The sequence below is a fragment of the Aotus nancymaae genome, unplaced genomic scaffold (genome assembly GCF_030222135.1).
Source record: "Aotus nancymaae isolate 86718 unplaced genomic scaffold, 86718_ANA_hifiasm-v0.15.2.pri h1tg000079l, whole genome shotgun sequence".
NCBI classification, from domain to species: Eukaryota; Metazoa; Chordata; class Mammalia; order Primates; family Aotidae; genus Aotus; species Aotus nancymaae.
This window is the reverse complement of record NW_026988494.1, coordinates 20,617,797-20,633,210: the sequence shown is the minus strand read 5'-3', so window position 1 is coordinate 20,633,210 and position 15,414 is coordinate 20,617,797. Positions and strand designations below refer to the sequence as shown.

Genomic DNA, 15,414 nt, shown 5'->3' with positions numbered 1-15,414 from the left:
ATAATCTGCCAACCTTGGTCTCCCAAACTGCTGGGATTACAGGCGTGAGCCACCGTGTCCGACCCTGACAGGGTTATCTATCATGAGATTTAAATGCATTAATATATGTAAGTCCATTGGTATAGTGTGCTCAGCACATAATTATGATTTGCCTGGGTCTGTAGGACTATATGAAAACAGAGGTGCCTTAGAGAAGGGCGTTTTGTACAAGAGGAGGAGGTGGCTCTTTAGAGAGAACTGTCTGTAGGTGACAGTTCCTCACCCATCCTCAGTCTTGGCACCCTGTGCCCCATACCTTACCTGCAGCCTCTGGTCTGGCCTCCTCACCCCCAGAAATAGGTGACTTATCTGCCTTCCACCTCCTTAAACTTGGCTTAGCAGGCGCCTCCATCATCCTGGGGAGGGCTGTCCTTTTTCAAATGGGAAATGGGCCCTTATCCTGTGCTTGGGAGAGGTTGCCAGGGAAAGTAGGCTGAGTCTCCCAGATATGCTGGCACTCTGCTGCCCAGTAGAAAGATAAATACCACTTTGACAGCTGCTGCCCCCGTGGAGGGAGCTCTTCTGAGGGTTGGGAGGCATTCTCCTCCCTCGGCCACTGAGTGCCCAGCTTTCCGTGTGTGCCTGCCGGGTCACCTGCCCTGGGGCTTGTCCACATCCAGAGTGCTGCTTAGCAACCCAGGGGAACTGGGTGACTGTGTCAACAGCTCAGGACCAAAGGTTGGAAGAGGCAAGGTCCACGAACTCTGCCAAGGCCAGGGAGGGTGGCACTCCTCAGCTGCCAGCCTCTTGCCCTCCATGCTGAGACTTGCTGTCAGCGAGGACCTGACATCTCTTCTCTAGATTTCCCAAGCACAGGTATTGGGACCAGGAGTTTCCATGCAGAAGACCATCCCAGCTGAGTGGGCTTTGGGCGGAACCAGGGAACGTTTCCCAGCGAATGCGGGGAGACAGAGGCCTGTGATGCTGAGGTCAGGCACGTGGCCCCAGAAGGCAGCGGAGGGAAGGAACGGTTCTGCAGACTCACCAAAGGACCCGAGGCTCACATGTGCAGTGAGCTCCTGAATCATGAGGTCCCTTTCCTCCTGAGACCATCAGGGGATCACACCCTTTCTCCTTCAGGGGGACCCAAGACACTTTTCACCTTCTGTGCTTAGAGATGGACAGTGGCTGGAGCCTTCCTTAGAGGGGTTCCTCTAGCCCTTGGCCTGTCTGGTGACTCCAATGTGTGTGTGTGAGGGGGACGGGTAAATGTGAGGGGGTGGTTAAGAGAGGAGATGGAGACATGGGGGCCTCCAGGGAGTTTCTCCTGTGGGCCGGTTTCACTGCTAGCTCTCACACCCAGAAATACCAATAAAACTGATGATAATAATTAAGACCATATAATCACTGTGTGTTTATTTACCCCCTGGAAGCCTCCTTTCCCTGGCCCCATCATTACCTTTTCCATCCTTATGATAGCTGGTGGGCGTTAACTATGGCTCCAATAAAAAGCAGTAACTGCCTGTGTTTCTATCCCACATGCCCGGACAGCTTTGCTCCCACCCTCTGCAGGGTGGGGCGACACTGCGCTCCCTATTTGCAGAGGGAACAATTGAGGCAGTAAGCTGAAGATATCACAAAGAATGAAGCCTCACAGAGCAAGTAGAAGCAGCAACGTTTGCCTTCTTGTTTTGAGATGGAGTCTTGCTCTGTCACCAGGCTGGAGTTCACAATCTCGGCTCACTGCAATCTCTGCCCAGCGGTTCAAGCAATTCTCCTGCCTCAGCTTCCCAAGTAACTAGGGCTACAGGTGCGTGCCACCATGCCCGGCTAATTTTTGTATTTTTAGTAGACGCAAGATTTCACCATGTTGGCCAGGATGGCCTCGATCTTGTGACCTCGTGATCCTCCCACCTGGGCCTCCCAAAGTGCTAGGATTACAGGAGTGAGCCATGACGCCGGCCTTGCTTTATTTTTTTAGAGCCTTCTCCCTTCTTCCAGGTGTCTGCCTCCCTCCCAGAGGAACTTCTCCGGTTCCACGTCCCTCTGCAGGGCCACTCTCAGCCTGCAGTTGCTGATGCCTCAGAAGCCTGATCAAGCCAAGCATGTAGCCACCAGCCAGCAATAAACATTAGGTGATACTGGGAAAGTTACTTTTTACCAGTGAGCCTCCTATTTCCTACATGGTAAAAAGGATGCTTGCAAAGATTAAGACCTTTTGTGCAAACACTCATTACAAAATAGCAATGGCTGATGCTACTGTTAAGGGCCCAGGGATGTTTGTGTAACTTGGCTCAGAGGAATAGGTGGAATTTCAAACTTCTGGTGAAGAAGGAGCTTGGGAGCTGGGAGCTCTACCCAGAATGCCTCAAATCGTCGCGGTCAGCCCACCTCGGAGTCAGGGCTCTGGAAGGGCATTCCAGAGAGAAGGGAACCCCTGAAACCCGCTGGGGTGAAGAGTGCCTCAGGTTCCCTCTCCCCGACGCCTCCCCGCTTTCCCACCTGGACGCACTAGTGTAAGACCCGGGCTTGTGGGCGCTTAGCCAAGCGTCCTTCCAGCTCCTGCCCGAGCCTGCAGAGATCCTCCCATAACCCCCCAACCGCATCTCATACGTTTACCCATTTCACACAGGGAAAAATGAGGCGAGAAGGAAAGACACTGGGAAAAACCAGTGAAGGGTCGCGAAAACTCTGGAGTCCCGCTTTTCTTCGTGTCCCGACCCCCGCACTCCCCCTGCTTTTTTGTTGCAGCTTCCCACACTCTAATCTTTCCGATTGGGACGACGACTCCACTGTGGGCCCCACGCGCGAGTCCCGTGGCACATCGCCCCTTTAAGGGGCGGGCCTCTCGCCTCCTTGACCTCGCCCCGCCCCCTCTGGGGCCACACTGCGCTTGCGTGGTGAGCCGGAGCCCTGGGGTTGGGCAGCACTTCGTTCCGTGCAACTTTCAAGTGAGTTGCAAACTCCGCCCTGCAGTTCGGTGCCGGTGGCTGGGTGCACCGGGACCGCGGCGACTCGCACGAGCGAGGCCGCGACCTGCCGCCCCAGCGCGGGACCAGCAGCGAGGGCCGAGCACGGGGTTCTCCGCGTCAGGAAGGGCGGGTCGGAGCCGTAACTGCCCCAACCGCGGGGCGTACGCGCCAGCGCCCGCTCCCAAGTCGGCTTCCTCCCCACCGGGGCCACTTTGCCCCAGGTCTCCCCATTCTCCAGGTCCCCCGAACTGCGGAGTCGGAGGCCGTGGGCGGCGGGCTCTGCCTCAGCCGAGGGACAGCTGGATCGCCCCTCTGCTTCCCGCAACTGCCCCGATCCCCCCGTCCCAGCCCTTGCTTGAACGACCCTCTGGGCGGCTTCTTGGGGTTCTCCCCTCGTTCCCAAGGCCGGCAAGATGGTGTCCTGGATGATCTGTCGCCTGGTGGTGTGAGTATGGCTGCCCTCAGACCTCCTCTACCCCGGGGTGCCGTCCCGCCCCTGTGGTGGAAGCTGGGGACGTGTGGTGGGAGAGGGAACTTTACAAGCTCCACCCTCCCGCACTCCATGCAAGGGTTAACGGACCTGTGGTCTTGCAGGCGGTGTCTGGGGCACCGCATGCTCCCCGCCCCACCAAACCTCCCCCCACCAAGCCTCGTTGGCTGAGGACGCTCCCTGCCACACGCCACACACACTTCAAACAGATGCGTGGGGCCAAGGGCCACAGGCCTACCTTGCAGCTCCTTGGCAAACACAAGGTGATATGGCACGTTGTGGGTGGAGAATCCAGGTGCCTACTTGCCATTGAGCAGTCACATGACGAGCAGTCACATGACTCACGTCCTGCTCCTCACCTTTGAGTACTCCAACACCTGGCTCACAAGCCGTGTCTGCAGCCCGGCAGTGCCGGGTCTGGTGGCCCTGGGCCTGATTGCATGCCCATGGGAGGGGACAGTCTGGTGTTCTCACCCACTTCGTGGAGTGGCTGTCCTCTCGCTCCATCATGCACCCATGGGCCACATGTGCAGGCCTGGGCAGGCTTGGGATGTTTGTAAACAGCAGGGTGGGGAGGTGGCCTCCAGGGCTCTGACTCAGGCACGGGTTGTACAAGCCAAGCGAGAAAAACAGGGTAGGTGATGCCACCTTGCACCCCAGTGGGGGGAAGTGGCCACCTGGCGGGGTGAGAGTGGGGCATGGGGCCCCTCACGCTCTCGGTGGCTGCTCTTCCAGGCTGGTGTTTGGGATGCTGTATCCAGCTTATGCTTCCTATAAGGCTGTGAAGACCAAGAACATTCGTGAATATGTGAGTGTGGGGGTTTGGGTGTGTGTAGTAGGACTTGGTGCGGGGAGGGTCTGAGTTGGCCTCTCCCTCCTCTAGGGGCAAGGTCGTGTGGCACATCCTGAGTGGAGTAGGGAGAGAGAGAGAATGGACCCTGTTCAAGAGGGTGTAGATACAGGTCAGGCCATCGGGGTGCCTGTGGAAGATAGTGTGGGTGAAGCCCATTGGAGGCGGGCACAGGAATGAGCAGCAGTTTCTCAGAGCTCCTGTCCAGCCCTGTGTGGGGGAAAGCAGCTATGCAGCCGGACAGGCTCCGTGGAATCTCTGGGCTGGGCTGGCCGGGATGGGAGTTGGTGCTGCAGGCCCCAGGCTGACCTCTGCGCTCTTACCCCGCAGGTGCGGTGGATGATGTACTGGATCGTTTTTGCACTTTTCATGGCAGCAGAGATCGTCACAGACATTTTTATTTCCTGGTATGGACGCAGGGGCCGCAGGCCAGGGTCCGGGGTGGCCCACTCCAGCCTGTTCCTCGGCTCACCCTGCCCCCTGTGCTGTGACAGGTTCCCTTTCTACTATGAGATCAAGATGGCCTTTGTGCTGTGGCTGCTCTCGCCCTACACCAAGGGCGCCAGCCTGCTTTACCGCAAGTTTGTCCACCCGTCCCTGTCCCGCCACGAGAAGGTACCCCAGGAGGAGGCGGGAAGGGAGGCTTAGGGGTGGGTGTGAGGGAAAGAGCCCTGGACCTGGGATTTAGGATGCTGGGGACACTGGGGTTCTAATCCCAGTCCTGCTGCTGGTGAGCTGCGGAGGTTGACAGAGCCCAGCCTACCTCATCTTCTGGGATAATCAAGTGGGGGTGCACATGAATGACCTTTCAGGGTTGGTTTGGGAGTAGTGGTGGCAGCAGCTGGAGCATGGCCGCTGACTGAGGTGGCCTGCCCTACTCCTGGTCTGTGTTTGTGGCCCAGATCTGTGGCCCCTGGGCACCAGGTGGGGCTGGGCTGGGCTGGGTGGCCCCACAACCAGTGACTTCTCAGAATCTGCAGAGGGAAAGGGACTCTGGCTGTCCGCCTTAGCTCTCCTCCCCACTGGGTCCACAGGAGATCGACGCATACCTCGTGCAGGCCAAGGAGCGCAGCTACGAGACCATGCTCAGCTTTGGGAAGCGGGGCCTCAACATTGCCGCCTCGGCTGCTGTGCAGGCTGCCACCAAGGTGCTACGAGCCCCCGGCCCTCCAGCAGCCCCCATCCCACCCCTAGGCCCTTTTGGGCCCATTCAGCTCCTCTGCCAGGGAGCCCAGAGACGGCAGCTGGGAGCAGGGATGAGAAGGTCCGGAAGTGTTGGCCGAAGCGTGGAGCTGAAGTCAGACCTTCCTTCCTGGCTCTGGCACTGAGCGTGAGCAGCAGTGCCTGCTCTCTGGCTTTGGTTTCCTGTTGGTGCCACGCTGGCATGGGGCCAGAGCTTGCTGAGCAGTTTTCAGTTCTGCATCTCAGCCCCAGTGATTAGTTGGTTGGCCAATTTCCCTGGGCAGCCTCCCCGCTGAAGCCTCTCCCCCATACCCACCCCGCAGAGTCAGGGGGCGCTGGCCGGCAGGCTGCGGAGCTTCTCCATGCAGGACCTGCGCTCCATCCCCGATGCACCCGCCCCTGTCTACCAGGACGTCCTCTACCCAGAGGACCAGGTGCTCCACCGGAGGCCACCCATTGGTGAGTGGGCAGAGGGCCATGCCAAGAGGGTTGGCTTCCTTCATGCGCACCCTGGCTTCCCCTAGAGCTAGAGGAAGGGCTGGCCTGGCCACAGACGTTCAGCTTCACTGCCTCCTCCTCACAGGGTACCGGGACGGGGGCTTGCAGGACAGCAACACGGAGGATGAGTGTTGGTCAGATACTGAGGCGGTCCCCCGAATGCCAGCCCGGCCCCGAGAGAAGCCCCTGAGCCGCAGCCAGAGCCTGCGCGTGATCAAGAGGAAGCCGCTGGTGCTGGAGGTCAGTGTGGGAGGATGGTGGGAGGCAGGGGGGCTATGCTGGCGCTCCCCACACCCTCATGCTGGGCCTTCTCTCTTCCCAGGGTACCTCGCGCTACCTAAAGGTTCGGACGAGGAAAAAGACTGTGCCCTCGGACATGAACAGCTAGGGTCTGCTGCATCTGGCCCATTCTTACCTCGTGCCCTGCAGGGCTCCAGGGATATTTGGAGAGACCTTTGGCTGTGCATCTGGCCCGCCTGCACCGGCCGCAGGGCCCCGCCCTCCTTGCTCCTGCTGATGGTTAAGGGCCGGGAGCAGATGCTGCCAAGGCCACAGGCGGGATGCACAATGATGTACCAAAGCAGGCTAGGCCAGCATTCTATTTATTGCCTTGCTCTGCCTCTTCTTTCCCTGGTTGTGGGACCAGAGCCCTCCCGGAACCCCTGCAAATGAAACCAAAAATCCACCTGAGTGTGTTCATTCCTTCCTGTCCTTCTAAGTATCTGATGATAGCCTTTCATAAGGCCTGGCGTGTGTATCCTGGTTGTGTGTGTGTGTGTGTGTGTGTTGGTGAGTGAGGTCAGGTTTGCACGTTTTGATAAATAAATACATAAAGGGGTTCTGTTTCTCCTGAATTCTTATTCCCAGTGCTGATGTCATACCCTTGAAATTCAACAGCCCGGTCCCAGCCTAGGTCTAAGGCTGAAGGAGCCCAGTCCTTTGGAGGGAACAAAGCCATTGACAGAGCGTTGTGATGCAGCATGTGATTCCACGAAAAAACTCTTGGGGCGCTCCGAGAGCATCAATGGGAAAGTGGGGGGACCAGTCCAGAGGACAGGTCAGAACCAGAGAGGAGAGGCTTTGGCAGGAAGGTGCAGCTGTAGAGAAACCAGTGGGAGCCCGGGCAGGCGAGGGCTTGGGGCAGCATGTTAGTCCCATAGGGCGGTCAAGCTAGGCAGGAGGGGTCTGCGGAGTATTTCCTCCAGGAGCCTGGAAGAAGGGGGCCCCTGGGGCAGCTCTGGGGACATCCAGTTCTGTAAACACTCAGGTAACAGCAGGGGTAGCATTGCACCTCTGAGGAGTGGCCACGAGAGGGCAGTAGCAGCCAGGATCTGGGCTGCCCCCAGCTTCCAGGTCAAGGAGGGTGGGGCTGGGAGACTGGCCAGAGCCTCGCCCTGCTGGGCCTGGCAGAACTTGGACGGCCTCCAGTGTCCCTCCCTGCTGCTTGTGGTCACTGGTCCTTGGCCTGCCCCATCTAAGGAGTCTCCTCTGCTCTCCTGAGACCAAGGCTCTTTGCCTGGCTGGTTCCACTCCAACCCCTCCTCCAATCCCTGGGGCCACTGGGTACCCAGCTCTGCCCTCTCCTGCCCTGATGCTGATGCTGGCCTCGTCATGATGCCTGGGGTGTGCCCCTCTGACACCGCCACACCTGCTCCTCCTCCCTGCTTTTGATTAAGCAAAGAGGTGGGTGAGAGTGTGGGATGAGAAGAGGGGAAACGGGGTGGTAACCTGGAGTGGCCTCAGAGAGTGGATTAACTCTTGGTGTGGGGATTATCTGGGTTTTATTTGGGGGAGGCTCGTAATCTGCTGTGGTGGTTTAGCTCCTCACGTATGGGTGCTCGCTGCCATCCTACCATGGCCTGTCTTTGCATCATGGGGTTGTCTTATCTCCATTAATTCATTCAAAAAATCTCTATTGAGCCTCAAGCAGGTACCAGACAACATGCCAGACGCTGCAGGGGGAGTGACGGCTGGCGCCCAGCATGTGGCCGCCCACGCAGACACTGCTCTAAGCCCCTAGTATATACTAATTTAATCCTCATAACAATCTTTGTGGGGTACGTACTACTCAGAGTCTCCATTTTACAAACAGGAAAACAGGCACAGAGAGGGCAAGTGATTTGCCCAAGGTCACACAGCTAGTAGGTAGCAGAAGGGCTTGGAATCAGGCAGTCTGGCTGCAGCATCTGTGTACTTAACCACTATGCAGTACCAGAGTGAGGGAGATGATTCCTGCCTGGCAGGCAAGGACAGGGAGACTAACGTGTGGAGTATTTGTCATGCGCCTGACCTTGTACTGGGCATTTTACAGAGATGATTTCCTTGAATCCTCCCAACAAGCCTGTCAAGTAGGGACTATATCCATTTTTTAAAACAGATTCTCACTGTATCACCCAGGCTAGAATGCAGTGGAGCGGTCATAGTATACTGCATTCTTGAACTCCTGGACTTGAGGGACCCTCCCGCTTCAGCCTCCTGAGTAGCTAGAACTACAGGTGCTGTTCATCACACCTGGCTAATTATTCTATTTTTTTTAAAGATGGGGTCTCCCCATGTTGCCCAGGCTGTTTTTTTGAACTCCGAGGCTCAGGTGATCCACCTGCCTTGACCTCTGAAAGGGCTGGGATTACAGGCATGAGCCACTGTACCCATAGGGCTATACCCATTTTACAGATGAAAAACTGAGGCTTGGAGCCACAACAACTTGTCTACCATCGTGCTGCTTGTGAGTCGGGGACCCTGACTCCTGATGCACCTCTGCCTGGGAGTTGCATTGACAGAGGTGGGCTGGCACGATCCACATACCCAGACCAAGGGAACAAAGCCAGAGGGGTGCCAGGCGCGGTGGCTCACACCTGTAATCCCAGCACTTTGGGAGGCTAAGGCAGGTGGATCATCTGAGGTCAGGAGTTCAAGACCAGCCTGACCAACACGGTGAAACTCCATCTCTACTAAAATGTAAAAATTAGCCAGACGTGGTGGCGCTTGCCTGTAATCCCAGCTACTCGGGAGGCTGAAGCATGAGAATCGCTTGAGCCCAGGAGGCAGAGGTTGCAGTGAATCAAGATTGTGCCACTGCACTCCAGCCCAGTGACACAGCAAGACTCCATCTTAAGGAAAAACAAACCCAGAAGCGCATGTGATGAATGACAAAACAAAACAAAGCAAAAGAAAACTGTTGGGGAGAGGCCTGACGTTGTGTGGTGGTGAGGGAGATTTCACTGGGGTGGGGGCTTCACTTACCCTCCCTCCTAGGACAGGTGTTTGGAGAGGGCCACAGGGCCACCCGAGTCCCTGGCAGAGCTCGTGATGCCTTGTCCTCGCCACCTCATCAATCAGGCTGTCTTCTGGCTCCGCGTGGCCCTGTGCATACTGACCTCTGACATGCTCTTCCTCCACCATCCCACTGTATCCTATTCCCCCTTGCCCTTAGAACCCCGCTCAGACATCATCTCTCTGGGAAGCCCTCCGCCAGCACTCCCTCACCTGGAAGTGGTTTGCTGTCTGGACCTCACCACCTCTGTTCCTGCACAGACTTCTGCTTTTGCCTTGAGCGCGTTACCTTTTCTCCCCCACTGTATTGTGACTTCACAAAGAACACATGTATTTTACACACTGTTGTAGCTCAGCCCTGAACAAAAGGTCTAACGGAAGTGAAATATTTTTGAGAGTTTGCAATTGGGTGGTGAAGTCATGCTCATTCTCTGACCTGTCTGTGAAGCTCCCCTGCCTGCCCCACGGCAGGACTGGGAGCATCTGGTAATCATTCATGAACAAGCCCAGCTCCCCCAGTGCCCAACACTGGGCCAACACCTATGAGGCCTGGAGGAGTTTGTGCTGGTGAAAGAACAAATGCACACAGTGAGCATGAGTTCTGGGTGGGGGAGGCCGGGGGGCGTGGGATGGCCTTGTGATTTCTGCGTTTGTGCCCTGGATCGCCTGGGGCCCACCGCAAAGTGTTGAACGTGCAAGGTCCCTAGAACATGGGTTTGGTGAGCGGTAACTGCAGTTGTATGAATTCCAACACATGATGGGGCAAGAGGGGAAGGAGCCACGAGAAGTCCAAGTTCTGGGGCATTTCTGGGCGAGCATGCATGTGACCCAAAGGCTCAGGGCACTGGTTGTCAACTGGACTTCCCTGAGAGCCAACCCTGCCCCTCTGAGAACCCCTGAGACCTCACCTTTGCCCAGCATGGTCGCACACTGGAGGGGGTTCCTGTCTCACCCTCCACCCATTCTGGCCTGGCCTCTCAAGGAAGAGTAGGCTGCACGCCAGCCTGCCCAGGTTCCCCAACCCTTTCCTCCCCACCAGCCAGTGGACCCCCAGCAGGATCAGGGCACGAAGGTGGGGACACAAAGCTGCCACAGCCAGCCCCCTTAGAGCTGCACACCTCCCCTGGGTGTGGCCCCTACCCAACTCGGTTTGCGCCCTGGTCTCACTCCTCACCTGTCTACAGCTCATCTGCTTTTGAGGGGTTCCTCCATCTCCCCACTGGTTTCTGGGTGCAGATGGCCCTTCCTGCTTGCCCCTCTCTTCTCTCTCCTCCCCACCCACTGCCAGGCGCTTCCAGGTGGCTCCTGTCCCTCCCTGTGTCTTCAGCCCCTTCACCGACCTTCTCGGCCTGGGGACCTCCGTGTCCTGGTCCCCTTCCCCACCTCCAACTCCATGTGCGCTCCACACACTGGCTGTATTTTTAGCTGCCACTGATTAGCCTCTAGTTCTGACACAGCTCTGACCCAGGCTGGGTTGGGGCATCCTGGTTGGCACTGCCCCCCACCTTGAAGGAGTTAAGGAGGTGGCGCTCAGGCTCTGGCTCCGTCCTCTACCCAGCATCAGGGACTGCGGGTCTCAGGAGCTGGGCAGGGGGCAGACGTCCAGGCAGGAGGATTCTCTGCTGCTGGAGAAGTCCTGGGGGCCACAGTTGGTGTTTCCAGCTAGGCACAAAGGTCCCAAGCCCAGGGCAGAGTGGAGCTGGCTTCCTCTCCAAGGGTGGGTAGCTTGTGGGGGTAACCTGGAGGGGAGAGGAGGCTAGGGGGAGGCGCGCTGAGAGGTTTGGACTGAGAAGAGGAATTAGGTCAGGGATGTAGGTGGGTGGGCAAGAGGGGAGGGCGGCATCTGTTGCGGAGCTTCCTCCTGGTTCCAAAGGCATCTCCACACTTCCCTTCCCCTCCTTCCCACTGCGGGTCCCAGGAGAATTCGCCCGGTATTCCCCCTCCCCCATGCCCCCCCCAGGCGTTGCCAAAGGGTGGGGGGGTGGGGGGAGGCCAGCCTCAGCTGTCTGAAGGATGGAGGGGCTGGGGAAGCAGGGCTAGGTGCCCAGACGGCCGCGTGTGTGGGAGGGGATGTCCTCAGATGCCCTCCACCCGGCAGTCCCCGCTCTGACGTGGGTGCCCCCCCTCTCCCCGCCCGGATTAGTGGCAGCTTGGCCTGACTCTCCGGGGCTCCTTCCCCGCCCCCGCCTGCTGCCCTCCCCTGGGCCAGGGGCTGCTCTGCCCAGGGGGCACTGTGATTGCCCAGGTAAGGGGCTCTGGGGATGGCAGGAGGGCCACCGGCTCGAGTGCTGCTGTGTCCGTCAGCACAAGCGTGTGTCAGTGAGCGTGTGGGTGTCAGCATGCCAGGGGTCGGTGCGGGGCTGGGGCTGGGCCCACGCGTGGCTGGGGGTGCTGGTCAGCTTGCCTTTGTCCACGAGTCTGGCACTGTGTCCACACGCCGTGTGGCTTTCCTTCTGTGTTTGTGTCTTTTGTGTGTCTCCTCAGCTCTGCTCCATCCTCAGGCACAGAACAGCCAGCTACAAGGACTCCGTGGGCCTGTGGCATGGGTTTCCAAGTGGGATGGGGAGCTGGCAAGGGTGGGGAAGAGGTCTTTCCTCCCACCCCGCAAGTCCCCACGAGCCCCTGGGCTTTTCAGGAGCCTATCCCCTAGAGCCCTGCTCTAGTCCAGGGACTGGGGCCTGACAAAGCAGACATGAAAACTGGGGGTGGGGGGATCTGTCCCCCTCCCCTGGGATAGTCCCCATCCCCTTTGGGGTTGTCAGCGATAGGCCCTCAGGGTTCTGGACTGCGCAGGCTCCCATCTTGGCCTCTTCCAGGCCCCAAGCCGCAGGAATCTCCCCCTGGCGCTCCCACAAGCTTCGGCTGCTGAGGAGGGAGGCCAGAGGACACAGATGGGGGACCACAGGCACGCCCCAGCCCCTCACCTTCACCCCTGGAGCCAGTTGGAGTGAGGCCGGGCCTCAGGGCCTGGGGCCTCCAGTCCATGTTAGACCCTCTACAAGCAGCTCCCCTGGCACACTCAGGTCCCCGCCACCCCCAGGGGAGCTGGGGAGGAAGGGAGTGTTACTCAGTCATGTAAACAACCCCTACCAGTCTGCTCTGCCACAGAACTGGCCTCTGGAGGGAGGCCTGGGGTGGGCTGAATCGATGCCAACATGGCCCTAGTCCTGCCCAGTGCCAGCTGCTTTAGGCCCCCTCTCCCCACGACCCCACTCTTCTCCTCAGTTGGTAGAAGGATCCAGGTCTTTGCTCATCCTTAGGAGGAAGGCTTCTGGCTCTTCAGGGCTCCCCTCTGCAGAGATAATGGTGTGACTTGGGACCAAGCTAGAGGCATCCAGAACCCATCACTTTCATGGGATGGGAAAGAGGGGGTACAGCTTCGGTCCCAGGTAGGCCAAGGAAGGCTTCCGAAGGGGCAGGGAGGCAGGGGAGCTGAGGGTGGGAGGTGGGTGCCTGAGGGGAAGGGAAGCACCCGTTGGGCGTGTGGGTTTCTGTGTGAGTCTGAATCTGTCTGTGTGTGTTTGAATCTGTCTGTTTGTGTCTGCGCTGGAACCACCCCCGCAGAGGAGCCGGGATGCTTCCTCGGGTGGAGGGTGCCCTGCTTTTCCATTTCCTCTCCTCCTCTCTGTGCTCTCCTGGGAGCCACTCCCATGGGCGCCTCTCCAGCGCCGGGCCTGAAAGCACCAGGAACCCTGGGGATGGGGCAGACCCTCAGAGCCCAGGGTCTGGGGCCAGTGTCGGAGCTCATCCCGGCCCACGACCTCTCCAGACATTTGGCGAAATCAAGGCCCTTAGACCAGGGACAGACCCAAGCCCAGGCCCTCTCAGAGGCCCTAGGCCACAACCCTTTGTGCCCTTGAACTCTGGAAGGGGTTTGGGAAGGGTTTGGGGTGGAAGATGGCAAAGAGCAGCTTGATCAGGTGAGGATGAGGCAGTGCAGACACAGGCCAGTGGGGCGTGCCATGTGCCAGAGCTGGAGAGGACCAGGAGCCAGTGGCCCGGCAGGCACAGTCCGGCTGGCGTGGGCCAGAGCGCCCATCACTGACCCGTGAGAACCCGACTGCCCCTGCCAGCTCTGGCGCTGCCCCCTCCCAGCCGCCCCACCCTAGCACCCTGGGGGGCACCCCGCCCCACCGTGGCCTGGTCCGGCCCCTCCCGCCCTTTGCTCCAGTTTCCCGGGCTTGGCACCTATAGTGGGGGTGCCGCCCGCCTGCCAGGCTCCGGGGCCGGGCCCACGGGAGGGTGGGGCGGCTGGGAAGCTGGCACGCTGCCCCGGGGGAGCCTCTCTCGGCAGGCGCCCGGGTGCCGCGGGGGGGAGGGGGAACAAAGGGCTCATTCTCCCCGTGCGCAGCCGGTGGCATCGCCGGGGCGTTGGCGGAAGCCCCCGGGGCCCAGGAGGGGGCAGGCCCAGGCGCGGCCGCCGAATCACGGGCTCCTGTTTCCCGCAGGGTGCTGGAGAAGGAAACCGGCGGAGCAGCTTCCCCACTCTCAGTTGCGCGTCTGGCGATGGCGATCAGAGGTCCTGCTGCGCTCTCCGCCGCGCTCTACCTCCATTAGCCGCGCTGCGCGGTGCTGCGCCCTCGCCGGTGCCTCTCTCCTGGGTCCCGGGATCGGCCCCCATCCAGGCACGACCCCCTCCCCCGGCCCCTCGGCCTTTCCCCCAACTCGGCCATCTCCGACCCGGGGCGCGTGCTCCCCCCGGCCCGGCGCCTTCTCTCCCTCCGGGGGCACCCGCTCCCTAGCCCCGGCCCGGTCCTCCCCGCGGCGCAGCACGGAGTCTCGGCGTCCCATGGCGCAACCCACGGCCTCGGCCCAGAAGCTGGTGCGGCCGATCCGCGCCGTGTGCCGCATCCTGCAGATCCCGGAGTCCGACCCCTCCAACCTGCGGCCCTAGAGCACCCCCGCCGCCTCGGGGGAAGGAGAGCGCGAGCGCGCTGAGCAGACCGAGCGGGAGAACGCGTTCTTGCCCGCCGGCCGGGAGGCCCCAGAGACGGCCCATGGGGAGCAGGCGCCCGGTGCCGGCCACGACGACCGCCACCGCCCGGGCCGCGACCGGCCGGTGAAGCCCAGGTAAGCGCCAGAAGCGCGCAGTCTGGGGACACTTGTGGCGGGGGATTTCTGAGCCGAGCCTGTGGTGCCCTCAGGGAGTGAGCTCCCCAAACTCCTCTGGGTTGGGCCACCCATTCCGACACCTTAAAGTTAGGATGCCCGACGGGGCCAGACCACGGTGGAGCGGTGGCTCCAGAAAACCCGGGCGCCCTCTGCCATTGCGCCGTCACCTCCTGCCAGGGGCTTCCTCGCGCTGGCGGAGGAGACCACGCCAAGAGAGCGCTGCCGCTCTAGTGCCACCTGTCATCCTGGTCCCTTGCACGCACGTTCAATTTTCCCTCCCTTGCCTCTCTCTGGGGCCCAGCCCGCTTTCCCCGCCTCCTTCCCTCCCCACTCCCCGCCAGGCTGAAGTTTCCAGCGGCGGTGGCGGCTGCCCTGACACTGCTGGCTGGGCTAGGGCAGCTTGACCCATCCACCTGAGGCTTCTCAATTCCCCTCCCCTGTGCTGGCGTGCTCTTCCTGCTGGGGGCCAGGGTGGAGATCCTAGCCCCTGTAGTTGTCCTGGGACTCTGCTTGAGAAGCCGAGAAACTGCAGAACTCTGAGAAGAGGCTGACTCAGGGCCGCCCAGGTGTAGGGAGAGACACAGCCAGCAGCCCTGGCTGGCAGCCCTCCCCATGACTCCAGCCTGCCAGGCCTGCACTTTCCATAGCTACAAGCCTGGCTGGGGCTATGGGCTAGGGTCGGGCTAGTAACACCCCCAAAACCACGGACTGCAGGATGGGGAGAATCCTCTGAGACGTGACCCAAGCCTCAAAGGCACACTGAGGCCCAGAGGAGTGACATGACTTGTCCAAGGCCACACAGCACAGGACAGTCAAGGCCAGGATCCAGCCCTTTTCCAAGTTCAGTGCCTTCCCTTTCTGTCCTCCCTCATGGCTCGAGCAGGTTTCGAGCCCAGTGAGGCCAGGAGGTCTCTGACTAGCAATGGCAGTCTCTGCTGAGGGGCGCTGGCCCAGGTGGCATTTGGGGAAGAGGTGATATCCTCACACTGAAGGAGCAAGATGCGTCGGGCTGCATGTGAAGAGGCAGCATGGTGCCCAGCTGTGGGTTGGCACTTGCC

General features: G+C 60.0%; 2 protein-coding genes across 4 annotated transcripts; both read left to right on the top strand.

Annotated features, from left to right (window-relative positions):
• The first annotated feature begins 2,907 nt into the window (after positions 1–2,907).
• REEP4 (receptor accessory protein 4) lies at positions 2,908–6,809 on the top strand. Of its 3 annotated transcripts, none has more exons than XM_012435261.3 (8): positions 2,908–3,396; positions 4,177–4,249; positions 4,622–4,698; positions 4,786–4,906; positions 5,326–5,439; positions 5,797–5,932; positions 6,057–6,211; positions 6,294–6,809. In XM_012435261.3, the coding sequence occupies exons 1-8, from the start codon at positions 3,365–3,367 to the stop codon at positions 6,357–6,359; spliced, it is 774 nt and encodes a 257-aa protein (XP_012290684.1). In that variant the 5' UTR covers positions 2,908–3,364; the 3' UTR covers positions 6,360–6,809. The 3 variants fall into 3 exon arrangements, with proteins under 3 accessions (XP_012290684.1, XP_064224904.1, XP_012290685.1); XM_064368834.1 differs by lacking the exon at positions 2,908–3,396 and adding an exon at positions 3,403–4,075; XM_012435262.2 differs by lacking the exons at positions 2,908–3,396; positions 4,177–4,249 and adding an exon at positions 4,257–4,403.
• Positions 6,810–12,555: 5,746 nt separating this feature from the next.
• HRURF (HR upstream open reading frame) lies at positions 12,556–14,284 on the top strand. The gene is made up of 2 exons (XM_064368835.1): positions 12,556–12,633; positions 13,693–14,284. Exons 1-2 carry the CDS (start codon positions 12,597–12,599, stop codon positions 14,136–14,138), a joined length of 483 nt encoding a protein of 160 aa, XP_064224905.1. The 5' UTR covers positions 12,556–12,596; the 3' UTR covers positions 14,139–14,284.
• The last annotated feature ends 1,130 nt before the right edge of the window (positions 14,285–15,414 follow it).